The sequence below is a fragment of the Pezoporus occidentalis genome, unplaced genomic scaffold (assembly GCF_034315485.1).
Source record: "Pezoporus occidentalis ecotype Australia unplaced genomic scaffold, CSIRO_AGI_Poc_V1 ctg3, whole genome shotgun sequence".
NCBI lineage: Eukaryota > Metazoa > Chordata > Aves > Psittaciformes > Psittacidae > Pezoporus > Pezoporus occidentalis.
Window position 1 is genome coordinate 19,227,136 of NW_026914940.1, and position 27,927 is coordinate 19,255,062.

Genomic DNA, 27,927 nt, shown 5'->3' on the forward strand with positions numbered 1-27,927 from the left:
CTTAACTATGCAATCCTAACGTTTTTGCACATAAAGGCACACCATAACTGAAGTGATAACTTAAGATTTAAAAACAGAATATTTGAACATTATAATTCTATCCTACATTTTACTCTTTATTTGTTGTAAGAGATAAAACTTGTGCCACTGGGAGAGACTGCTTGGCCTGCAGTCTGATTTTTACCACCACAGCTTATCCAAACTTCACTTGGTTTGAAAGACAGCTAGCCAGGTATTTTTGTTCTTCTGTTGTTCGTTATAATTTTTCAAGTGACCTACATAGCTGTTTATTAGTGCAGTATTTTGAAACTGAGATACTACTTTTCTTTCTTGCATTTTTCTGGACCTGAACAGGATACATTGCATCAGATCAGCAGGATCTGTTGTTGAAATTATTATCTCATATGATTCTAAGAAATGCTTACATCAATTATTTTATTTGGATTTAAGTTAATGTAGATGCAGACACTGCCCTGAGATGGTAAAGTCTTGGGTGTAGCGGAGGTGAGCTTTGGATGTTGTTAAACATACCTTTAACACATTCTGACTACTGAAGGTTGTTAAACCAAACTATCATTGCTGTCTGCTTCAGTTGCTGTCTTATATGTTGGAAAAAAATACAAAAAAAGGCTGTCAAATTGTAGAGCCTCAAGGATATGAAGGCCAGAAAACTAGGCTGCCCTAATCTAGATTTCTTTTGAAAATTTCTGGTTTAGTGGCTTCTTCATTTCAGTAATGCCAAGTAGATGCATGCATATATTTTTATACATAATCAAATATATTGTTGTTTTGTATTAAAGCAAAAAGAATGTCTGAAATTTTTGAAGTCGGAAAAAAATGCAGTGGTTTCATGGCAAATCTGGCTCAAAAGGAGGCCACACCAAGTAAACAAAAGAGACTTCATGGAAAACACAAATTTAAGAACATCTCATTCTCTACAAAGATATCACAAAACCTTGCGCTCTGAATTAGAAAATTGCTGGTATGCTAAACTGAATCCAAAAGTTCAGGAAATAAATTCACACTTTCCCAAGCACTGCAGAATTAGTAAAAGTTCAGGAGAAGGGTGCATGGCAGGGGAAAAGGAAATTGAGTGGGTTTCTTCCCAATAAATGTATTTCAAGTTATCCAGTGATACAAGAGCTAGAAAATGAATGGAATGACATCGAGCGAAGTGTGGAAGAGGAACTTGTGCCAGAATGTGGGACATTTATCACCAGGATCAGTTTCAGACTAACAAGTAAAGAAGATACAAGCACGACTACAGATGTGCATTTCCTGTTGAGAGCAATGAAACAAAAAGGTATAAACGGTGTTCAGGGATCCTCATTCTTGTAGAGAATTCTACAGATGCAGCTATACCACAGCCCACAATGTAATGTATACTTCCTGATAACCAGAAACAACAGCTCAGAGCTCTGAGTTAGCTAATTTTCCGTGCCAAGAAGTAACCAGAGTTCTGCACAGCTGTTGCACTACTTCAAATACCCTTGTTCAAAAATCACTGGAGAATCTGTTCTCTGCAGCCTGCACTGTAAACATATCTTAAATTAATCCATTTTTAACTACCAACCATCCCTACTAAAAGTGAGCAGATGTTGGACTTTTTGTTTCAGTCTTGCTGTTAAGGATGCTGCCAAGCTCCTAAATTTGAGCTCTTCTGGAACTCCTGTCACAAACTTTATGTTTATCTTTGACCATTATGGAACTCTGCAAAAACCTATCAGAGAGGTCCACAATGACTCCACAGGCATTGTGCAGAAACAAAACTGGGGCTAAAGACAATTTGTATCTACAGCACCAAAAATAATCCAGCCAGAGGTGAGAGAACAAGCCTCATACACTTTCACCTCTTGGCGGATATTCCCTATCAAATATTAAACTTGGTTTATTTCCTTAAATGACTACCATAATCATTTGATCAAAGTAATTTTATTTTTTTAAATTATAGGATAATAGCTTAAGCAGAAGTGAGTTTTTTTATGTCTATTTCTTTATTTTATATAATGTGATTAAAAAAAGGAACTGCTACATATTAATTCTACATTATGGTATTTCATGAAACATTCAGGTTTCAGGCAGACATTTCCTTTTTAAATTGAACAATTAATTTTCATATAAATTCTTAATTTATTTTGCACATATCTAAAAATAAATTAGATATTAAAAGACTACTTATGGTATTTACCTTTATGAACTACTTAGCAACTTGTGATTGAATTCATATCCCTCTTTCATTTCATTACCATTTACAAAAGCCAAATTTCTTAATCATGCTAAAGGATGTTTTAAATTTTTAATACAAAGCCAATTTATGTCAGTAGCACAAAGTAAGACATTAACTAAAACAATACTACCAAGACATGACCTTTTTAACCTCAATCTTTTTCTTAGAATGTTTTATTTTTAATTTACATTTAAGCAGGAAGGGTTACTTTCAGGAAATAATATATTGTAAAAAAAAATATACTTTATCAAATATGAGTCATAACTAAACCACTTTCCACAGTCTTATTTAGAATTCCTTTATAAATATATATATGATCTCCTTTTCCATTTTGATATGAAATTTAGTCATCTCATTCTGATCATTTAGCTCATCCTTTACATCTTCCTTGAGCAAGTCATCAGACAAGAGAAACATTTATACAGCTCCCACACAAAAGATTAACATCTCCATAAAGGCATTTTGAAAGAAAAGCAGATAATATTCTATTTACAAAAAAAAGGAAAACATGCAGTAAAGCAAGATAAGCATTGTAACATATTAGTAAAACCTACTTTAGCATTAATCTACAGTACCTTAGGAGTTTCCCAATGAAAAAAGGCAAACAACTTGTACCTAAGAAGAATACCAAAGCTAAACAAATTCAGTAACATAATGAGAGAATTTTTTATTGTTTAGTAAAGTTTTTATTATTTTGATCTAACTTTAGTAAATGCAAGGCCCAAGTTTCATACACAATAAATCTGTTTCTTTTAACGAGGTACAAATTTTTTGCCTTTCACTCAAAGCGCTACTATTACTTGGAAAATGCAAAAAAAGATGTGTTAAGTAATGGTAATGAATGATTTAAAGAGACATTCATCTTTATATAATGAGCTCAAGCACAAAATTACTTATTTCTTAAACAGTACACACATTTTGTATGTGGGATGCATAGCTATCATCACTATTGAAACCTGTACGAGTTTATTACTGGGTAAACAGCAAACAAAAACTAGTTGTCTCTTTAAATTTTAATTTAATATTTTAAACTCCATGCAGAATTTTACAAGCTGCTCACAAGATGACATGAAACTTGTTAATATGGTTTAAAGCACCAAACTGAAAGTAAGGGAAAACGGACTATAAGGTAACGTTTTCCTACTATGCATTTTCCATAACAAACAAAAGAAAAACCCACAACTTTAGGTTCTGTCAGGCAGACGAAGTCTTTACCTGAACCCTAGGAACAAAAGGCGTTGTTCTTCTACTAAGGCTTTGGCTCTGGTAAGCAAAATTAAAGAAAAAGCAATAAAACAAAACCAAAAAGGACAACACGCTGGAAACTAAAAGACCAAAAGTAAAAACAAAGACACACAACTATTACTTTAACCACAGCTTTACACCAACAACATATTTATATAACACAAAGTATTTTAATGCAATGCATAAATTAAATCTGCAGATATGTTACCAAGTCATATCAAAACCCTGTGATGGAAATTCTGGCCTTAGGGAAGTCAGCAAGAATTTTGCCACTGATTCCCCAGAAGCAAGGATTTCTTTTTGCAGATCTACAGATAACATTTACAATAGATTCAAAAATAACATTAACAAAAGGAGCAGGTCAGCAAAGTGTGATTTAAAAGTGGGGAAGCAAACATAAGTTCAGCTTGATCATCTCTTTTGGAAAGATTATAAATGCATATTCGGAGACAGAATCAAGTACATTTCCAACATTGTCAGGTTTGCTTGCTTTCTAGAATAAAGCAAGTAAAGTAAAAGGTTTTCTCTTTTATGCAATTTTAAGGGGCATTTCTATAAAAAGCCCTCCTAAATATTTTTTTAAATGATTCAAAGAAAGTTAGTGTTATCTGGTATTAGCATTACATGGGTGAAGGTACAATCAATGTCTTTCAGTTCTCTAGCAATAATGACAGAAATGACAAATGGTATATACAGAAAACCTTAGCATGAAATGGGATCTAGAGCAGTTAGCAAACTTAGTAGTTGCATTGCACACATAGATGCATTTATAACTCTTATTTTTTTGTTATGTAACATTTTATTCCAGACAACATACAGCCTTGTGGCTTCCAGTGGCTACATCAAGACCAGAACAGTACAGGAAACTCTCATAAATTCCTGGACTATCTACAAACTCTAACCAACCATTCTCCATCTTCACCTTAGGTAAACAACAAATGGAGTGGCACAGAAAGAATATCAAGTCTAGAAAATGCATAGGAATTATTTGGCCTGATCAGGGAGACTGGACTAGGTGACCTCTGGTGGTCCTTCCAGCCTCCACCATTCTGTGATTCTCAGAATACTAGTGAGTGGGGGAAGTAGATCACAACAATCACAGCAGTCTGACAGATTTGAATCTGATTTTCTTCCCTGCTCTGTTTTCCTGAGATTACTGATCTATTTTGAAGTGATGGAAAGATGCTACTACTCAGTAGTCCCTTCTGTAAAATATGTACCCAAATTATGGGTCTAGGCAGTGTGACATTGCTGCTGCCACCATCCTCGCTTACTTGGCTTGCATAGAGGCTGGAGAAACCTGTTCCATAAAATGTGCAAAGTAATCTGTTCTCACGCAAAAGCAAGAAGTTGTATAAGAAAATTCAACACTGGATCACAGGACTTGTCTGATGTGCTCCTGTGCTCTCTGAGATGCAGCAGCTTCACAATGCCCCCTACTCCGCAAAGCCCTGTGTATGGGTGCCGGAATGTCACCTACTCATGTACAACAGAAGTACATCTTTAGCTTGCTTCTCCTCCATATTACAAGAGAAATACAGACACTCCAGAATATCACAACCCTAAAAGGTTTAGAATCTCTCCCATCATGCCCCAAGGACTCTCACCTGTCATATTCTGCCTTGGAAAATGGAAGGCAATAAGCAAATTATGTGTACTACCTAAAAAATTTCCAGGGTTTGTTGATAGGGCAATAGAAATTTATTTGTGCAGAGGTACAAAGGGTCAAAAAGAAAGGGGAAAAGGCAAAGGGGGGAAAGGGAGCACATCTCATACTTAACCTAATCCCCCCAATATGCTGATATATTATGTCCTTCACAATGTACAATATCTGCTTCATAATATGCTACATATATTATTACCTATAATTAATAGACCTCTATTTTTATTGTTTTATAAACTGAGTATGTATGTTTAAGTGGTTCTGTGGTTCAGCTGTGCAAGGAAATAGATTAATTTTAAAAATTGCATTCCTTTTCTGTTATAATTCCCATCAGTACCAAAAAGAAATATCATAATTTTATACCTGTATCCATTTACACGGTCTTGTAGTCATATTATCAGTCTCTAAACCTAACTATTGCAAAAGCATTCCAAGTTATACCTTTCATGCAGTACTGAAAAAGTAGCCAGAATGCAGTAATGAAGCGAAGAGCACCAGCACACAAAGGATACTGACTTTTTCAAAATGGTATTAAAGGAAAAACAAATCAGTGGAAAATCACAGAAACAGGAACCAGTTGAAGCAAATAATGAAGCAATAATTGCAGTAACAGTCAAATACGTCCCTGAAAGAACAGTGTGAATCAAAAATGCTACAAATTTTACAGAATACAGATAATATATATATAACATATATATATATATATATAACACAATAGTTTGACACAGCTGCACATATTTTTTTCAATCAAATACATATTGGGTTAATGGAAAGAAGATTTCCTAGCTATGTGATATGGTTTGCTTCATGGGAAATCCTACTAGCCAGTTCTGGAGTGTCACTGTAACCTCAAGTGGAATAAACAGGTACACAGACCAATGTCAATAAGGAGGAAAACACAGAAGACTTGAAGAGATACATATCCCTGAATTATAGAGGGGCATCACTGCAGCAAAACTGGCTAAAAACATGTTGAACATAAAGAAATCCATTCTGAAATACTATTAATATTAAAACCCTTGAAGGATCTGTAGCACTGTCTGCATACAAGCAACTATTTAGTCAAATACTTTAGGCCTCTACCTGAACTGTAGGTACCACTACTTCTGCCCACAGCTCTTGGATTTCACAGCCCACTAATCACAGTTGCCCTAACAGCAGCCCACCAGGACTACACGGAATTAAACAAAGTTCAGAAAATACAGAAAACACTTCCAAAATCTTGCCTACCATTCTTTCCTTCAGATTCATCACACATCTGAATTCAGCTACCATCACCCAGAATGTGAGCTGACCTCCCACTTCCAGATAGAACAGCATTCTGTCCCCATCTACTGCCAGGGCTCTTCAGTTATTCTCCTGCTAGGCATTCACCATAAAGAGCACATCCCCTAATAAATTTGGAATTTAGTACTTCCTTTAATTTCCATCATACTCAGCTATTCAGAATGAATGAGTGTTCCATCAACTGTTCTGTCAGAAAAGAGCTGATTAAAAAAAATGGAAAATCAAGATACTGAAGCTTGCCCATTCTGTAGTGTTGAAATTGAAATATATTTTTGAACAGGGGAGATTTTTAAAATTCAATCTTCCCCTGTTATTTCAGCTTTGCTAAAGGTCCAAAATTAGAAGATCTCATAGTCCATTCTAATTTTTCAAAACGTCTCCAACTCCATGAAGAGCTGTTTTTTTCACTCTTACAAAGTTTCAAAACTGTTTGAAGTCATAAAATAATAAATCAAGATTTTAAAAAGTGAAGGAAAAAATAGTCATTGCACTACCTCTAGACACATGAATGCCTAAGTTTTAAAAGTCAAAAAAATTCTGATTTTCTAAACAAACTTGAAATATCAGATCAAAAAGGAAAAGAAAAAATGTTGCTGTTGAATACTTCAGTTCTCTTAAAATCTTGAAAATATATTTTAGTCAAGGCATTTCAATGTGCCCAGCTAGGTGCTACATTACTATCTATCCACACCATGTTCAGAGATTCTGACAAGCCACCCTTCCTCACAAAGCAAACACTTTAGTACTAGCCTCCCAAAGCTTTGAGCCAACAGCAGCAGGAGCTAGGTTGTGCCATTAAGATGATTAACATGAAATACAGCTATTTACAGCTTCTCTTTAATTGGTGAGGTAAGATAAGCATTCAAACCTTCAAACTGTCTACTAATATTAGGTGTTGACATTGAGACAGTGGGACTTTAGAGAGTTACTGAGAATTTCTGACATCAGTGTCACTCGACTGGAGCTGTGTGTTCTCAGGGATCAGCTGCTCTCTGAAGAAAATAAGGATACTGTGTAGTAGGGAGTACTGTATAATTGTAAACAGTACATAAGGAAGTACAAAGAGGACAAACATAGGAAAGATCTTTAACTGTCTTCTGACATTTTGCTTCCTTAAATGGAAAGAGGTGTTATAAATTTATTACTAAAGGCATTTATATCTTGAAACAAGAAAAAAAAAAAAGCAATTAAAACCAGGAATGATGCCTTCTTGAGTTAAGCACTGAATTTATATGGCATTCCAAGATACAAAACCTTGTGAATTCCATTGTGAGAACGTACCTCCAAATCTTCTGATACTATTCTAACACACCTCAAGCTGCAATATTCAATCAAACCACAAAATCAACAGACTTACTGATCTTACTAATAAATCCTAATCTTAAACTCCTGAAGATTTTGTTTCTGAACCTGAGAAAGTGAGGAAGTCAGTTCTGTGTGGCTCCTATTTGTATCATCATTCCACAGTGCTTGTGCATTGGATGTCTGAGCAGCTAACTACAGACCTTGAATTTCATGGTTAGGGCTAGGAACCAAAACATTTTGTTAGCCTAGTTTTTTATGATAGTTAGCCAAAAGAGATTTCTTTCCCTCACTTCCACTATCAACAATTTTTGCTGCATTGCAAAGCTAAACTGATTTTTAGAAACCTTGGTCTGTGTATTTTGACAGTTCATGTTCTCTTGTAATTGCATTTTGTGCAAAGAACTTTGCACTCTACAGTCAAGATTTCTAGTTTTTCATTTATCCAAAGGACTGAGTCTTTCAAAGTAGTTAAGTAAAACAGTTACAGAAAATTCAAAATTATATATTGTAGATGGTTGGGCTGATGAGCAAAACAAATAATGTCTCATGCATTGCAAAATGGAGCCAACATGGCTGCTGAATTGAAAATGACCCATTTCTTCATCTCCTCTATCAATACCATAAACCATTTCTGTAAGACCTTTAAACAGCCTGCTTAGATTTTATGCATATTTTAATGGAGCACTCAACATAAACAACTTGGAAGAAATATGAATGTGACATTTTTAAACATGTTTAGCACCAGCTTCACACTGCTTCTACTCCATTTTCCTCTCCTTTTCAGCATGTAACAGGCCACAACTGAGCACTTTTGAAAAATCACACTTTGGAATTGTCAATGACACAGAAAAGTGTACAAAACTTCAGTCTAGTACAAAAAAAATACCATTATAAAGAAAACATTCATGTAATGAACTTTGTTCTCAATGCGAGTAAGAACAAAAGTGAGTAACACTGGTACAAAGAATACAACCAAAGTAACATTAGTAAACAACCAAAGAGAGATCTGGGAAAGGTATATATGAAAGCTAAGGCATAAGAAATAAGCAATATTAATGTCCAAGCACACAGGTAATAAAATCTACCAACTGTTCATCTAAGTATTACAGTTGAAAAAGTGTATACACTCAACACCACAAATGCAACTGGAGGCCATGAGACCTTTCTGAAAATTTGACTCTACCAATCTAGCTTAGTAAAAAAATATACATACATATACGCATCTCTAATTCAACATATATAAAATTTCCAAAAACTAATAAAATAGAATGCCCTTATGAAACTATGGCCCTATCTACTCTGAGATAAAAATAAATGCAGCATAATTTATGTTAGAAGAAACCTGCACTCTGCAGTGAAAGTTGTATATACTTCAAAAAGCACAACAGTAATATCAATGAAATGTTTACATACTGAAAGTTGTCCAGACAAGAACTGTGGAACATCCCTTAACATGCCTGGACTCATAGGAGAAGTCACTGAAATAGAAGGTCGGTCCATTTTTTGAGATTCAAACGAACTAGAACCTGTAATCATAAATAAAATACTATATAAATAGTAGCACTTACTAATTTTTCACAACATTCTTTAAATAAAAATTGTAGAAATATAACCCGACATATAATAAAGCTTTGAGAAATGTAAATTTTTAATCTATTTAAAATTATCAAATAATGATACTAAATCTTTTGCTGCTCACATGCAATCAAAAGCTTTTATTTATAGAGTAAAAAGAAAGCTTTTTCAGATAATTCTGACCATAATCATGTTAGTAAGATGAAGGCCCCAAATTCCTACATAGTAAAGTAAATACTTAACTGTGGTCAAAATAATTCAGTCTTATTATTATTACCTTGTACAGTCAGTCAAATTTCTAATTAGATTTTTACAAAAACATCAAGATGCATGTAATGAGTTTTGTGCATTTTGTTTTCAAACCTAAAAGGTTTGCAAAATGTCAGAGGACAAGTTTTGACATATAAAACATAGAATAAAAGTAAAGTATTTTTATAAATACAAAAGACAATCCACACCTCACAAAACATAAAATGGATTTTATTTTAAGACTTGGCTGATCAGTGGAAAATTTTGGAGTTTGTCATATTATTATAATCAAGTTTCTGTCGCTGCATTTATTCATAGCTTCTATTATAAAAGAATTCTGAAACAGTGATAAAAAACAACTCCAGGCTTAAATCCATCATATCAGATCAAGCCAAAGAACAAGTAATTTTCCTCACATGAAATACTGAGTTAGCCAATTTAAGGAATGCTGAATGGTTCTGATAGAGTGGAAATATTCTGATTTCAAAATAGCTATCTCTCAGGTTGCAAATAAACAACATTTCATCACCATTTTTAGTTTACACGGTTCAATTGAGATGTAAAACAACAGGAAATTAAAAAATATTATTAATGTTTCTGTATATTAGTTAGAATTATACTTTTCAATCAAAAATAGCCTAAGCCTATAACCAAATGTCAAGCCTAAATCAATATCCTGACTTTTGATAGTTTATTATTAAACAGAGGTAGATAGATAATACAGTAAGATGACATATTGAGACAAATATGCACAAAGAGACAAAAGCTATACTGACTGTAGATGACATTTTTCAATCTTTTTGTGCTTACATAAAAGAGAGATTTTCCTACCCCATAATTGAAACTTACTGGACTCCAGCTGTGCATGTGTGCTGTCAGGTATTCTGGGAATGTCCCTGAAATCAGGAAAATTAAGAGAGGCTGATCCTTTATCTAACAAGCATATTCAAATTTCAGTTACGCTATAACACTTTTCAAGTTAACACGGAATGCCTTGGGAAAGGTGTATGATCTGCTGGCTGTCTTCAGCCACGGGGAAGACTAATCTTTTATTCAGTATAAATAATTTCATTGGCTAATTAAAGCCTACAGAGCAAGTGGCTTGGTGGATGCAGGAGAGAGTCTGCACAGTCACAAATAAAACAGTTCAGTAAATAAAAAAAGAACAATCTCAGAGTTAACAGTAGACTAAAACTGCGAGGAGTAGACTTTATGATGACATTATACAATAACTAAATTTACTGAACCCTTATTCAAATATATTAAGGTGCCAATAATGGCAATCCCAAAATGTCCTTTACTGTCCTTGAAACCCAAGTTTGGACAATCTTACCTTTTCCATGACTAAATAAAATGTGCAAGTTCATTTGGCAAAATTGCATACTTGCATATACATGAGATGTTTCAACACCTGTATTAAATCATGTCTACAGCTATGCAATTTTAAAGCACTCAATTGCAATGACTAACTCATTATGCCCACCCACCTCCAAAAGGAACATTCTTCCTGTGAGGGGCAAACAGTACTGTATGCTAATAAAAACTATCAATATGCTAATAAATACTTTCAGAGGCATTTGAGCAAAACCGAGCAAAACCATGCAGAACGAAGAGCTTCAGCTCTGAGCCACAGCAAAAACGATATTTAAAATCATGATGTGTGTGGTTCAGTGCAGTTGGTTTCTGCAAGTCTGCACTGGGTGCCAGGACCCACGTGCTGGCAGAGGGGGCTGTGGGGTGGCCTCTGTGAAAGGAGGCTGGGCTGCTCCATGCTGGACACAGCCCAGTACAGCCAGCTCCAATGGACCCACTGCAGGAAACAGCTGAGCCCATCAGTAAAGGTGGTGGTGCCTCTGTAATAACATATTCAGGAAAGAGTTAAAAAAAAGTTGTGCAGCAGCTGTGAGAGAGTAGAATAAGAAAAAACAAAACCATGAAAGAAACATCCCTGCAGACACCAAGGTCAGAGAAGAAGGAGTGGGAAGAGGACTGACTGCAAGCCCCATGCCCCATCCCCTTGCACTGCTTGGTGGCGCAGGGAGGTAGAAGAGCCAGGAACAAAGGAGTGAATCTGAGCCTGGGAAGAAGGGAGGTAAAGGGAATGCGGGTTTATTTCTCACTATTCTGTTCTCTTATTAATTCCTAATAAATTAAATTAATCCTCCCCAAGTTTGCCCATGCTGGTAGTTGCTGAGCGATCTCCTCATCCTTATCTTGACCCATGAGCTTTCCTGTCTTATTTTCTCCCCCTCTCCTGCTGAGGAGGAGAAAGGACAGAGTGGCTCGGTGGGCATTTAATAGCCAGCCAAGGTCAACCTACTAGAAAGCTATATGAAAAGGAAGCAGAGGTTAAAAATACTTCCCATGATATCTACTATCCAATAACTGAAATAAATCAGAGAGCATCAGTAAGCAAAACTTGTCAGAAAATTACAAGGGTTATTGAAGAAGTAAATATTAATTTACATATTTGCTGTATACAGAATTTATAAAGGGACCCAATATTTGCCGATTACTTTACTCAGAAATACACTCCTGCACCTAACTTGTAATTTCAGAAAGCTATTTCGATTATGTGAGTTTGAGAAGAAAACCTTGAAAATATGGATCACTGTGAACAAATTGAATATGAGTTTTCTCTGGATAGCTGAAACAATAAACCTGAAGGCTTTGAACACTATCATTTATGTTCCTAAGGCATGCATATCCCCGTACTTCATGGTAGCAGGATTGGTATTTTTTAAAAGGAACTATCACTGACATTAACAGGTATAGAAGAAGCAGAAGTAGTTTTAGGCATATCTTTGCTTTTTAAGATATGTCCCACTCCAAGAAGATTGCATCATTCTTTCCAAATTCAAAATGTAGTAACTATGAAAATAACATGAATTTTAAAATTATTTCTGAGAATTAGAAAAGCAGAAAATAGGTAAGTCCCTGTGTATAAGAGACAGCCAGGTAACACAGAGTAACAACTTGGCCATCAAATTTTATTTTAAGATGGAAAAAGGGATAAATTGCAAGCCAAAATGGTATCTTATTTTTTCTCAAGGAGCTTTCCATTTTATCTTCCTTTATCAGCTCAGCTAGTTATCTTCAGTTTTCATAGCAATCAGCCCATAATAAAATGAAGAAGAACTAATAATCATGTTTACTGAAATTTGCTTTTGTATTCAGAGTATTAGGATGTGACAATAGGTTCTCTTTGTCAACTAAGTTAATTACCAGTAGCTGTCAGAAGATTTCCGGCATGAGTTAATGTGTTGCTATGTGACCATCTAGAGACTCTCTTTGTAAGTAACAGGATATTCCTCAATGCGAAAGTGAAATCCTTCAAGTGGGCATCAATTATTCTAGTTACAATAAATACCACTCCTGACATCTGGTAAATCTGAACTCTTAATGATTTTAATCACATTAAAACTTTATTCCCTGGGGCAGAACACAAACCTATGGTGTTACCGTTTCCTTAGGCAAGCATAAGGTATTAATTTCTATAGTCCACTTAATTATAACCCAAAATCTAAACTGAGAAGATCCTACAGAATTTCCAGTTCATCAGCTCAAATATCATTAGAAAAAAGTAAAACTAATAAAAAAAACCCTGAAGTTATGCCAATAGCAAAATCCAAAGAGTTACATACATCTAAGAAGAATCTAAAACCTTACCAACTTGCAGAAAGCATTCATCACTGAGACTACAATTATAAACCCGTTTAGATTAGTAACTTGGTTTTTGGAGGTGAAAACCCCCTCTGACATCTACTCCAAAAAGAAACTGTGAATAAAGTGTACAGAAAAACTTTTTTAGCCCTGATCTGACTCAGTTCTTCAGACTATGTGGCAAGCAGTTAATGCTGAAGAAGGCATCTTGAGAGCCTGCTTCACTTTCTTTAAGGAATTTTAGATGAGCTGCTCTAGCGACAGCAAGTGGAGCACATGGTAACATAACAGAAGACATGATGATAAGGAAGGTAAGCAACAGACAGTAAATATAAAAGCACAAGAAAGAATACAGCAGGTTTGCACATTGAAAAAAAATGCAGAAGGAGAAAATAAATTGAATATTTTCAAGAAGTGAGCAGTTCCTTGAAACTTCTGCTATAAACTTCTGTTTGAGAGAAACTATGAAAGATCTTACACCTTATGAAATGAATTTGGAACCTCTTTTTCCGAGACAATATTTTTCTAGTAACATAGTCTGTCCCTTAGCATTCCTAAGGATAGGACAGATGACACAGCCTTTGCACTAAAGGGGTTGTGATTCAATATGTATGTAGGAAATAACTTCTCACTAACAAGATAAAGCAAATTTTGTCATTATCAAATTTGTTTAAAATTTTCAAACCAAATTAGGTTACTGCACATTAAGTTCTGGATGTGTCGAACATGTTAAGTACTTATTACAGCTGAACCGATAAATTATCCTCACTGAAATTCTGTCTTCATATTATATAGTTCTAGACTTTTTTATGCTTCTTAATTTTTAGTTGTAATATTGCCAATGCTTTCTCGTAAAAAGGTAAGATAATTATGTGCATCTAATAAATATATTTATCATGTTCATCCAATAAATATATTTATTAATATATAATCATGGAATCACAGAGCAGACCAGGTTGTAAGGGATCCTGAAAGACCATCTTGGTCCAACCTCACATGGAAAAGGTAGTCTAGATAATATTACCTAGCACCCTGTCCAGTTGTGCCATATACATCATAATAAATTTGGTGGGGGAAAGAGAAAATTCTTAACAACTGTAGGCATCTTCAAATTCAGTGATAAGCATTCCCCTCTACACAGCCGTGGTGTGATTAGCTATGGAGTTTCTAATGGAGAAGCAAAAAATGGATGAATGTGACTGCAGGCTGTAGGAACTTGGAAGAAAAGGAATAGATGAAGAAGGGGAAGTATTCACAGTCTAATATAACAAAGCAACTATTGCTATGCAAGATTTTGAGATATAAGTCTGAAAGTTAAGAAAACGGGGCAATGTAAAGCACCAAAGAAAAAGTTCTGCAGAGTGCTAGCTATTTATTCAGATATGTTCTGTATTAGATAACCTGCAATAATTTAATAGATTTCATAGATGAAGATAATAAGAATGTGGATTCAAGACTTTCCAAAGCATATTGATTATGTCAGTAGCATACTGTATTTTGTGCAATTTCTGCATTACATACTCTCAATAAATTGAGTTCAGCACAATTCATAGACTAAACATAAACATAATTTTATACATATTATATAAAGATGGGAATGGAGAAATAAAAATCAAGAGTCAAGAACTGCAACAATAAAGAGTATAACAATTTCAGAGCAAATGTTGGCTTGATCACCAAGTAAAAAACTGCAGAAGGGAACTTTTTTTTTACCATACTGGCATACATTGCCTGGGACTTTCTCAGAGAACACAGAATTTCACACCAGCTCTCTTTAATTACTGTTGTGATCTATCATTCTAGCTATGCTTTGGTTTACAGAATTTTGAAGACAGTTTTACTGTTTACAATTTTTACAAATCTGTTTGATATGCTTTGCCCTAAAAGTGAAATTTAGCAATATTTTTATCATACTTCGTACAAAAACTTATAAAATTACTTACCCTATTGGTCTTGAAACAACCAGCTCTACTTGTGGCTCAGGTTTGGATTCTAAAATGATGTTATACACCTCCTCAAAGGTGGCTCCTTGTAGTAGCCTTCCATTCCATTCTAATACTTCATCACCTATAATTTCAGTAATAACACTCCTTAGGAAGTCTGCTGTGCACTGTACTTACAATGACAATTTAAGCCATTCTACTCTCAAGTTTTCTGAACTGTGAAACCTATGTTGGAGACAAGTCTGGAGTCCTTTATAGAGGAAAATCATGAGTATAAAAGGTTTTCAGCAGCTTAGCTTGAAATATGTGAAGTTCAGTGAAACAATAATATCACCAACAGGTGATATTACTGAGTGAGTGCCTATTGAGTAAGAGACAGCTCTTAGTTGCTTTTGCAACTGTGGTTTACTAAAATCCCAAAATGCTCTTTAGGAAATGCAGCTCTTTAAAACAGTGTATCTATCACATCAACTTACTATTTTGAAGATCCATTTAACTCTACAAGTTTAGTATTTACAGTTCAGCTAGTTCTTATGTTAACAGCTAATATTTCTGATACGTTCTTCAATCTAGCTATCTATGGTTTGCATGTTGGGATAGAAGCAGTTTCTTAGCTGAGCTGGTTCTGTTCACACAATTGTGATAGCTTAGTTTCCTCTAAATAAAATATGAACTACAAAATTACTGTACAGAACAGTAGTGGAATAGTATTTTGAGTATAAAAGCATGAGTAATAATGCGAAAATATGGTTCTGAACAATGTGAGAATTTATCTATTTGACAAAAGAAGTAATGTCAATAATCTAGTAACTAAATGTCAGGTTGAATTCTGCAGTAGTTCATCATATATTTTCAACATAATTTCATAGCTAATTAAACTCACTCAGTTGTTATCACCTTCAGAAAAGCGACTCACCAGTACAGGACTATAGTAGATACATACCTGGTCTAAGATGCCCCACCGTATCAGCTAAGCTTCCTTTTTTAACTTTGGTGATAAATGCGCAGAGTCGACCTGATTCAGTCATCTTTCCTCCCACTACCTGTTTCAAAGAGGAAGTATTTTCATAGAATGAAAATTACTTTAAATGACTTCAATGTTCTGGCAACAGAAAGAAGAATTCAGTTATGTTCCTGGTTTTCAGGTAGCCCAGGTAAGACACAGAATATTAGCTATGACAGGTTATGTTTCTATCTATTCTGGCTACTTGTGCAATTTAAACACAATGCAAATTTAGAATGCTAAAGCTTTTAGACTTACCAAACATATATATAGTATTTCACTTTATTATAAATTACCACCCAAAAAAAGTAAGCCGTTGGGTTAGGAGACTAATTATTTCAATACTTTTAAACTGAAAACAGATGTATTAATGTAACCAAACTGATGATGTTCACACCGAGCATCAAACACCTCCATTAATCAAATTCAAATTGGCTGGCAATTCAGATGAAAATGCTTGTCATACTGAAGATTTCTCCACAGGAAACTCCAACAGGTTTGACCTTAATATTTATCTTAGAATCAGGAGATTCACATACCAAAATCCATTATAACCGCATGCTCTTCAAATTCTTAGGAGTTTCTTAATAGCCTTCATATTGCAATTTAAAATTTGTAATACTAAATCCAGCTTAGGTTGCTTTTAATAATGCAAACATTTGAAAATTTAGGTCAGGAATACTGGCTGAAAATCACTCTCTTCAGATGTGTCTTGAGATTAAAAAGTAGTTCATGAATATCAGTGAAGAGTTCAGCCTTTTAAGAGAAGATTTTAAAATTTTAGATATAGAAGTTTAAACAAAAAGTACTTTATAGTGGAAATATTAGTCTCTTCTCTTGCATTTTCAGACATTAGGACAATTACACACATTCCAAAAGTGCTCAAGTGGCTTCTTCACTGACTTCAAAATAAAATCATTTGTCAATTAAATTAAAAAAATTCCAAAGCATGCTAGTATGTTACAAGTAACTACCCTTATTTAATCCCTGTTTACAGTGGATGACTATATCTAAATCTGTGTACCCAGTGCAGTCAGTGTTATCCTAAATAGAGGATGCAGAATTAATCAAACTTCTTAATAATTTCTCACAACAAGGATGTTGATTCAAAATAAATATATGCTTGTTTCTTTTACTGTGTATAATTCATTCTCATTCTCATACTAGTATTACTGGAACTGCAACCAATATACAAAAATGAGATCAAGACAGGAGCTAGAAATAACTTCATAATATTCAAGGAGTACTACATTATGAAAAAGATGCAAATACATCACTTTGTGATAATGTACAATAAATATTAAATCATTTTCAGTCTTGTGCATTAAAAATGTAGCAAATGAAACAATCGGGGGAGGGAGGAGAATTTTCTGGCTTTTGGCTCTTCCACTGGTAGACTCTGCTCTGGATTGAAATGCCATTGGATTCCAGATGTCCCTCCAGTCCTCAAATGAGCTAATGTGTTTTTCACATTTCTTCCCTCTTTTGGGTAACAGCAGTTATATCTTAGTGCAATGCTCAATACTGAAAAAAGCAGACAGGACTTGGCTTGCCCAGCAAGGATACAATTAGTTCCTTTCAGAACAGACATTCTCATCAAACTTGTGGGAACATGTCTAATCTTTCAGTCAGAAGAATACAAATTTTTGAGCCTTTCAGGGACCCTGTAAAATTACCTGTTAGTTGATTATAAAATGTCTCCATTTTGTAATTTTGAGAATAAGATATTATAGATATCAGTATTCAAAACCTGCATAATATGAGAATATTTTGGTTATAGAAGTAGCTAGTTTACCCACCTTTAATCCAAGCATTGCTCCCGAGTCTCTAGGCACACTTCCATCTTTTAGCCGTTTATTTAACAAAATCCGACCAATGAGACGGTCTCCATCTTTGGATGGTTGCCAAGTTACTGGATGCTATCATATGGTGGAAAATACAGTGAAGAGGATTTTAAAGAAAATATTTTGGTAATACTTTTAATTTCTTGATATTTTTCATGAATTCCATGAAAGTATTATGATTACACTAACATTTACTGTAATAATAGAACGAGAGAAAACTGTGCCGGGAAAGATGTATTTGGATATATAGTCCACAACAGTGCATGTCTAATAGTTTATAACTTTATCTATTTTACTAAATCCAATTTCTAAATATCTAGAATTATCTTTGCATCTTGATTATGCAGATATATACAACTATACATAGTTACCTATATAGAATGGAAATCACACCTTCATACAGACAAAAAACAGCTGTAGAGGAATAGTGTAATACTAAAAAAGTTTAACGCGAAACAGAAAACTGATATAAAACATTTCTTCCTTTTCCACTATTCCAGCCACGACAGTTTGCTCTAAGAAAAACACACATTTTCAGGTTTTTACTTTCTTTCAGTAGTTATATATTAAAAATTATAGAATACCTTAACAGCTATAGTCATTACCCTATTTAAATGTATCACTTCTTTCTTGGAATAATTACTTCACATATAAAGCATAGTTGCAGTGAATGCTATTATTCCATTACTATACATGGGCACAGATGTATATTGTCACAACTAATACAATTTTAAATTTTGTTTTGTGTAATCATAGCACTTTTTCACAGCAAAATATTATTTCATGCTCTATTTCATGCTCTATTTCATGCAAAATTAGCAGGCACAGACAAATCTGTTCCCGTTACAACTAATAACTCTAAAAAGGTTTCTCATAATCTCCACCAAACAGAAAGCAAAAACAAAAAAATATCAAAGCAGATGGCAAAGCCTTTAATTCTGCACAATACTGCACAAAAATGGCATGGCAACAAAACAAAAGAACAACCATGACAGTGAAAGGGAAAAAAGAAAAACAACTTTTCTGTGCAGAGAGACCCAAATTTCTCCGTTTTTCACCTGGGGTTTAAACTATTCATTTAATTTCAGCGCCAGGAGTTTGAACATAGTAAATCAAATAAGCCAATCAGTAGAATCCTTATTTTTAATTACTTTATACTTGAAGGTAATACCATGATATGTTATTATACAACCATAAGAACAAAGGTTCTTCCTTTATGCTTCTCAATTTTTTTCTTAGGCTGCCAAGCAGTAAAAGCTGCAACATGCAGAGACTTTTCATTTGTTTTTCTTTTCTGCACCTTAAGAAATGCTACAGTGTCTCTAGAAACACCCTATCTTTTTATGCACTATCTGAATGAGTGACAGAGAGCAAACAAAGATTAAATGAGCAGGTTAAAATGCAGGCTCCATAATCTCAGTACCTTCTCGCTATGGCTATGTTCCTCGTTTAGAGTTGTGCTACTACACGTATCTACCCCAGAGTCTTTTATCTGAGGCTCAGACCATTCCAAGTCCTCTTCCAGAGAGTGGCCACCAAAGCACACCATTTTCTTTTGCCTCTCGGATAAGGTGTTAGAATCCGACAAAACTGCCTGCTCACTAGTTTTTCTTTTTCCCCTTTGACTGTCCCCTATAGGCGTGGGATAAAAAAAAGGATACAAAAAAGAAAACATGCAAAGGTGTAAATAAAACAAAGGAAATGTGAAATGTAAAGGAAACTAAATGGTAAGGCTCCACATGTCTCACCAAAGACATTGGGGATGCCTCACTGCTATGCCAAGACGTATGGTCCAACCAGTTGTAATCCATGTCTCCTGTGAGAATCAGACAGACAAGATAGTGCAGTAAAGGAAAGGTGAAAGGACAGAAAAAGATACAGTAAAATTGTAAAGACTTCTGATTATCCTATCTGATTCAGAACCTCTGCTAGTAGGACTCGCAAAGTGCTTCCCAGAAAAAGTTAAGGCTTCAACAGCAGAGTACATGGAATACGAAATCCAGTGAGAAAGGAGGTATGTTTGTGTCTGTGCGTGCATGAAATTATGTACAGTGTAAAGCATCACTGCTTCACCATTTTTAATTGTTCATGTAAAATTACTTACAGTAAATTAAATTAAAAAGCAAACTGTGTTGTATTCCTAAAAATTTTCAGAAAGGAAAGCATTTGAATATTGAATTATTTTGCATGAGGTACTTTTGCCATGGAATTTCCAGTGCTGTCTTACCTCTGCCTCCAAAGACACTGCTTCAGGTGAACTGAGTGAAATAATCAGTGAGCTCATGAAGATCTAACCCTTACTACATGAATATACAACTGGAGATATCCAGCAGATAGTAAGATTTCTAGTCTATGTATTGCCTGGTATAAAAATCCTGGGTTTAAAATATATTTAAAAATGAATCTTAATTGAGGAAAACTTATCTCATTACAGTAATGATGAGTTCTCAGCTCTAACCACATGAACTAAAGGCACATGAGCCCATTCTTTTTTTTCTTAGCAGTTATTTCCTGTAGCATCTGTGTCAACTGCTGTACTCAAAACCAAAGTTTGACTAAAAAAATTTGTGATTTTGTTCCTTATAATCTGGTATCTAATTCTAGGAGCAAAGCACTGAAATAAAATGGGCTTTATAAGCACAACAGTTAAAACTGATCATTCTCAACAATACTAATTCCTGACTATATCTCCAAGTGTATACTTTTATTGAAAGGACTACATTTAAATGTAGATATCTACCATTAGGCAAATCTACCACTGCAAATTACTGGACATTTTTTAAGGTTTTAAAATTCCCAGCAAGAACCATGACTATCACTTATAATCCAAACGAAGCCACCAAAAAAGGAAGCCAGGAGTATAGCTATATTTCCTTGCAGCTCCACAAGGAACATAGCATTTTACCTGTACTTTAGGAAACCCATCCTGACTTTGACAGCATTCTTATTTGTGCCTTCTCCGTATCAATTATATTTGTATGAGCTTGTCAAAAGCAAGGACTCCTATCAAACTATACTTTCACCTGTGTATCTACATTGAAAATAACTTCTTAAAAATAGGAAAATAAGTTATTGAAAAGGTGAGGCCCCTGGGATATTCTGACCATATACACACAGTCCCACTGCAGATGTACATATACCTAGTCACCAAAAACTGCTCCAATCTTCACTTGCTACTTTTGTGTCCATAATATCAGTATATAGGCATACCCTCAAAGACAGAAATTGTATTAGCTTTACAGTGACTTACTTTACAGTACAGCTGTGCTGCACATATGTAAGTTCATCCTATAGGTGTTTATCTGAGCAAAAGCTGAGCAGTGGTGGGCTCTAACAATTTTTAAAAACTTCCCATTATGCAGTAAAAATAAAATACAGTGGCTATTTGTTTATTGGTTTGGACACAGGTTACTGGAAAACAGTGAACAGTGTGCTGCTGTGGCAAAAAAAAATGCAACAGAATGCTGGGTTACATCAACAAGGGCACCACCAGCAAAGATAAAGAAATTATCATTCCACTCTAGCCAGTGCTTGTCAGGCCACACTTGGAAGACTGTGTTCAGTTTTAGTCCTCGCTATACAAAATAGATGTGGATGGGCTACAGAATGTCTAGAGAAGGGCCACAAAGATGATCAAAGGACTGGGAAGACTGCTACACAAACAAAGGCTGAGAGAGCTGGGTTTATACAGCCTAGAGAAAAGACACCTTAGGGAAGACTGTATCATTGTGTTCCAGTATTTCAAGGGTGGCTACAAAGAAGACAGAGACTCCATTTCTACAAGCAGTTACATGGAAAAGATAAGGCATAAGGGGTACAAGTTACTGCTGGGGAGATTCCAATTGGACACACGAGGAAAACTTTTCACAATGAGCAATCAACCACTGGAATAATCTCCCCACAGAAGTGGTGGATTCCGCAGCATTGGACAATGTTAAGATTTGGCTGGACAGGGTGCTAGGACATCTAGTCTAGGTCATGCTTTGCCTAGAAAGGTTGGACCAGATGATCCTTGAGGTCCTTTTCAACCTATTCTATGATTCTATGATGCTATTTTCTTACCATAGAACTCCCAATTTCTCTCTACTTTCAGGGGGTAAGGTAGGTATTATTTACATGCTGTTAGAGAAATTTTACAGCCAACTCTGAAATAATTGAATCTAGAGACCTCTAATTGTTCATACCAAAATCTGGATATTTATAGTACAAATCTGTACATCTGAATTAATCAGTCTCTGCTCATTTTATAGTCAGTGAAGGGAAACAGAACTTTTTAAGGTGCAGTTTATTTGACCCGTTTTATGTGTGTATGTCCATGTGAAATAAATCATACCTTCATCACACCCAAAACACCTTATTTCTCCTCCACTGTTTATAAAGGAGGTTTCAGTAACTTACTCGTAGAATTAGAGAATCCTTCAGATTTTCATGAGGATCCTACTACCTTAAATTACTATTTTGACACATCCTCAACTATTTGTTTACATATCCAAGAAAATACCAAAATTATCACAGAAAGGACTTAGGACTCATTAATAAGCCTCATGGAAGGCAAATCTAGTGGATTGATTTGATACAGTTAGAAATACCAAATATTTCTTTTGATATGTCATATACTCCCTTTTTCACTCTTCACCTTAGCAGTGCTTTTGGAGACTAAAAGGATCTCTTGACCAGTTTCCGTGTTTTTAAGCATTGGACCCAGGCTCATCTGCTGATGCAACTGATTTCTGCTTACTAAAAAGGTTTCCAAGAGGCCTCTCACCCGTGTATTACTATATTGTGCACCCACATACTACATGTCCAAGATTAGCACATTTATCCCAGCATACCTGAGGCATTAACACATAGAAACTACTTACGTCCAAAAAGATCCTGTTATTCTGCAGCACCTGTTACTTTTATCAAATGGAAAGCCCTAAACATAAACCTGCATAAAGGAACACATGCAAAGTTGAGCCTCTTGCTTCATCAAAGCACTCCCACTTCTTCCTTTACTATTTTCCTCTCTCCTATTCAGTCAAGGTGCAGAAATTTGACTTTCTTTTTAACCTAACAGTGTCTCACAGTAAATACAATTAAAATTGTGAGATAATAAGCAACATCTCCATCCAAAGACTGAATTGTTCCTATCTCTATTCTTTTTTCCATTAAAATATGTAGCTATAACTTTCAAATTGACATAGAAACTATTATAAAGCCCTAGTAGATCATCTAGATTTTTGTCCTTAACACTGCATTGTCATCTAAATGACAGGCCTAAATACTATAGAAGTTATTAAAATGCAATAAAACTATTATTAATTAAATATTTAAACTTGTAAAAATATAGCCAGGATGACTGTTTGGAGGCCCTGTAGCATATTATATTTCTATGAGATATGTAATGCTTAGAACACTCACACTTTTTTGACATACAACAAATGACCTGATAAAATTACTGTACATAAATTTTTCACTACAAGTTCTATAAATATTAAAATCTTGACTGGGTAGATTACTTGTGAAATCTTGCAAAATTCAGAGTAATACATGTAAGACGTTACATGTTGGATGTGAGGGTAATCTGGCTGCAACATCTGTCACCCCATTGATCGCCAGGGTTGATTCACCTGATCTGGCTAGCTGGGCGGGTGTCCCCTTCCTCCCTCACCACCCCACGTGCATCCCTCCCGAATTTGTGCACTCAGTAGAAGAGGACGACCTTCCCCAATACAGGTGGTACTGTTCATCAGTCACAGGTATACTGTAGCTGTGCTCCCATACTTTTGGCCAGCTCACTGCTCTTCAGGAACCTGCTTAGTAAGGTTCCATGGGAAATAGTCCTAGAGGGCAGGGGGGCCCAAGACTGTTGGTTGATATTCAAGGATCACCTGCTACAAGCCCACGAGTGTTGTGTCCCGACTAGAAGGAAGTGCAGCAGGAGGGCCAGGAGACTTCCATGGATGGATAAGGAGCTCCTGAGGAAAATTCAAATGAAAAAAGAGGCTTATAATAAGTGGAAGCAAGGACAGGTGGCATGGGAAGAGTACAGGGATGTTGTCCGGGAAGCTAGGGACCAGGTTAGAAAAGCTAAGGCCCAGTTAGAATTAAACTTGGCTAGGCATGTGAAAGATAACAGGAAGGGATTCTATAGGTACATAGCAAATAAAAGAGTAGGCGAAAGGTGGGCCCTCTCCTAAAGCTGTCAGGAGAACTGGCTACCATGGATTTGGAGAAGGATGAGGTTCTGATTGACTTCTTCGTCTCGGTCTTCACTGGCAAAGGCTCTGACTGCACCACGCAAGTCTTGAAAGGCAGACATAGAGACTGTGAGAATGAAGAACTTGCGCCCACTGTAGGAGAGGATCTGGTTCGAGACCATCTTAAAAATCTGAATGTGCACAAGTCCGTGGGTCCTGATGAAATCCATCTGCGGGTCCTGAAGGAGCTGGCAAATGAAGCTGCTAAGCCAATATCCATCATATTTGAAAAATCATGGCAGTCAGGTGAAGTTCCCTATGACTGGAAAAAGGGAAATATAACCCCCGTTTTCAAGAAGGGGAAAATGGATGACCCGGGGAATTGCAGACCAGTCAGTCTCACCTCTGTGCCTGGCAAAATCTTGGAGCACATTCTCCTGGAAGGCATGCTAAGGCACATGAAAATCAACAAGGTGCTTGGTGACAGCCAGCATGGCTTCACTAAGGGAAATCCTGCCTGACCAATTTGGTGGCCGCCTATGATGGGGCTCCAGAACTGATGGACAGGGGTAGAGCAGCTGATGTCACCTACCTGGACTTGTGCAAAGCGTTCAACACTGTCCCACATGAAATCCTTGTCCCTAAACTGGAGAGACACCAATTTGATGGATGGACTGTGGATAAAGAACTGGCTGGATGGCCTCACGCAAAGAGCTGTGGTCAATGGCTCAATGTTCAGCTGGAGACCAGTAATGAGTGGTGTCCCTCAGGGATAGGTGTTGGGACCGGTCTTGTTCAACATCTTTGTCACTGACACGGACAGTGGGATTGAGTGCGCCCTCAGCAAGTTTGCTGATGACACCAAGCTGTGTGATTCGGTTGATACCCTGGAGGGAAGGAATGCCATCCAGAGGGACCTTGACACGCTTGTGAAGTGGGCTGATGCCAACCTCATGGAGTTTAACCATGCCAAGTGCAAGGTCCTACACCTGGGTTGGAGCAATCCCAGGCACAGCTACAGGTTGGGCAGAGAAGAGATTCAGAGCAGCCCTGCAGAGAAGGACTTGGAGGTGTTGGTCAATGAGAAAATGAACATGAGCTGGCTTCAGTGTGCGCTCACAGCCCAGAAAGCCAACGGTATCCTGGGCTGCATCAAAAGGAGCATGACCAGCAGGTCAAAGGAGGTGATCCTGCCCCTCTGCTCTGCTCTTGTGAGACCTCACCTGGAGTATTGTGTGCAGTTCTGGTGTCCTCAACATAAAAAGGACATGGAACTGTTGGAACAAGTCCAGAGGAGGGCCACGAGTATGACCAGGGGACTGGAGCACCTCCTGTATGAAGACAGGCAGAGAAAGTTGGGGCTGTTCAGCCTGGAGAAGAGAAGGCTGTGTGGAGACCTCATAGCAGCCTTCCAGTGTCTGAAGGGGGCCTATAAAGATGCTGGTGAGAGACTCTTCATTAGGGACTGCAGTGATAGGACAAGGGGTAACAAGTTAAACAGGGGAAGTTTAGATTGGATATAAGGAAGAAGTTCTTTACTGTAAGGGTGGTGAGGCAGTGGAGTGGGTTGCCCAGGGAGGTTGTGAATGCTCCAGCCCTGGTGGTGTTAAAGGCCAGGTTGGACAGAACCATGGGTGGCATTGTTTAGTGGGAGGTGTGTCTGCCCATGGAAGGGGGGGTTGGAACTAGATGATCTTAAGGTCCTTTCCAACCCTAACTGTTCTATGATTCTATGAAGACAGTTCTTTGTTTCTGTACAATAAAAATTTTTAAAACATAATCAGTCTGTAAGAAAACCACTGCACTTTTTCATTCTGACTACCAGAGAATGCACTTGCTGGTATCCTAGGTATTTCTCTTTCACAATAGCATATGCTTTTTTTGTTGAGAATATGTGAATTTAGACTGTGCAGAAGAAATGACTCATGAAAAAATGTCACTTCTTGATAAATTATATAAGCTATAATATCAAAGTCATCTTTCATGGAAAAAGGAACTAATATATTAATAAGGAACATACAATCCTAGCTAATGTCATTATAACAGCATTCAGATGCCTAGTGCATTCAGGAGTGCAGCTGGATACAAGAAAAGACATATGTGAGGTCTGCTCTTATTAATGTCAGCGAGCTCTATGGACATACCAGGTTAGGAGCAAAAAAACATCAGTGACCTAGCCTTTCGATATAAATGGTGTTAAACTGAAACCTTTGTAAGCCTACTGACATTAAGTATTTTTTGCTCATTTTCATTAGCCAAAACAAAATAGGCAGAGGAAAAATTTTTTTCTACTTCACCCAGTAACCCACAGCAACAGCAACTTCCTGTAGCAATGGGAACCTTGAATAACAGCACATATTTAAAAGAATTGCAGTCAGTTTCCATTCCACTCATATTTTAGTGTTTGAATATTTTTTTTTTTTTTTTTGCTTCTTAGAACAGCTTTCCCACATAGGAATATATTAATTATCTTTTAAAAGGCATTAAGGAAGTTCAATCTAACCTACATAGTATATGTCTACTTTTTCTTGAATATTGTCCAAGTTCCTAGTCAAGTCCAAAACCATTAATCTTCCAAACAGTTTAGATATAAAATGCTCAATTGAATTTGCTATTCTACACATTCAGAGGCATTTGGGATGTTCTAAGCTGCCAAAAAGCTTCATATATGATATATGGATGACCCACACCCTTTCCAGACAGGACCTATTTAAACTGGAAAGTTCTTCCCTTAATAAATTGAACACATTATCTTGCTTTGAACCAAATAAAACTTCTCTTTTTTTTTTCCACAAATACAAATATCCCTGGCAAAAAGGACAGGTCATATAACTTTAAATTCTCAAAGCTGTGGAGTCTATCTGACTGCTTTCTGCATGCTGAACACAAACTACATACTGACTACAGGAGCCAATGCTTGTGCGTATGTGTCATTACTCAAAATTACTAACTAGCCATGCAACTGAGCATATTCCTCCTCCAAGCTAATTTTCAGCATAAGGCTATAGTGAACAGAGCACATCCCATGTCACTTGATCCTCCCTCCTCTTAACTGCCCCCTGTAAAAAGTGGAAAGTGGAGTATAGCTACTGAAGAACCTTCATTTAAGTAGGTTATTTTCTGTGTTTGCAGTACTATCCATCTAGACTGCCACACACTGGGTGACTCCAAAGAGGAGCTACGCAGCCAGAATTGCCTGGAGATGATTACATGAGTGCTTAAACAATTGCTTTTTGCAACTGCTGTCAGCTTTGAACATTTCAGGGACATGCTAGCATTTGGTGCAGGGACAAACGCAAACTTGCCTGGAACAAGTAAAACACAGAAATATTTTTCAGGATAGTCACTAATGCAGTTTCAGCACTGACGGCAAAAGGAAACTGCTTCTTGTAGGTCTTATAACGGGCTTTGAAACTTCCTACCATGCATTTCAACATCTCTTGTTTGGAAATACTTATTCCTCTGGATTTCACATCTTTCAACATGGAACATGTCTTAAGGATCTGGTCCTACAAAAACAAAAAGAAAAGCTGTTCTTTACATAAAGGATATGAGTACAGTCTTTACTTTTTATATAAGAAATACAGAGAAATGCACTAACTAGGAGAAAAAAATGTATCAAACTTCATTAGTGATAAGTAAACTGGAGACCAAACTGGTGTTTGCACTTAGCCCTCACAATGTAAATAAGCGGCACCTATGCTGAGAGCCCCACTCAAAGGCCTCAGGAGCCTTACTGCT

At 36.2% G+C, this 27,927-nt stretch overlaps 1 protein-coding gene across 49 annotated transcripts in view; it reads right to left on the reverse strand.

Moving 5' to 3' along the window:
* The window catches only part of RIMS2 (regulating synaptic membrane exocytosis 2), a 455,883-nt gene that overhangs the window by 203,121 nt on the left and 224,835 nt on the right, over positions 1–27,927 (reverse strand). For 22 of the 49 annotated variants that reach the window (XM_062627211.1, XM_062627202.1, XM_062627203.1 and 19 more), the window contains 7 exons: positions 19,428–19,636; positions 17,960–18,079; positions 16,101–16,200; positions 15,158–15,281; positions 10,401–10,447; positions 9,141–9,253; positions 3,443–3,490 (listed from right to left, as the gene is read on the reverse strand). In XM_062627211.1, the coding sequence (XP_062483195.1) occupies positions 3,443–3,490; positions 9,141–9,253; positions 10,401–10,447; positions 15,158–15,281; positions 16,101–16,200; positions 17,960–18,079; positions 19,428–19,636 (761 nt within the window). Of the gene's footprint in view, positions 1–3,442; positions 3,491–9,140; positions 9,254–10,400; positions 10,448–15,157; positions 15,282–16,100; positions 16,201–17,959; positions 18,080–19,427; positions 19,637–19,752; positions 19,821–27,927 lie in introns of all 49 variants that reach the window. The other 27 variants (XM_062627206.1, XM_062627208.1, XM_062627215.1 and 24 more) reach the window with 3 other exon arrangements.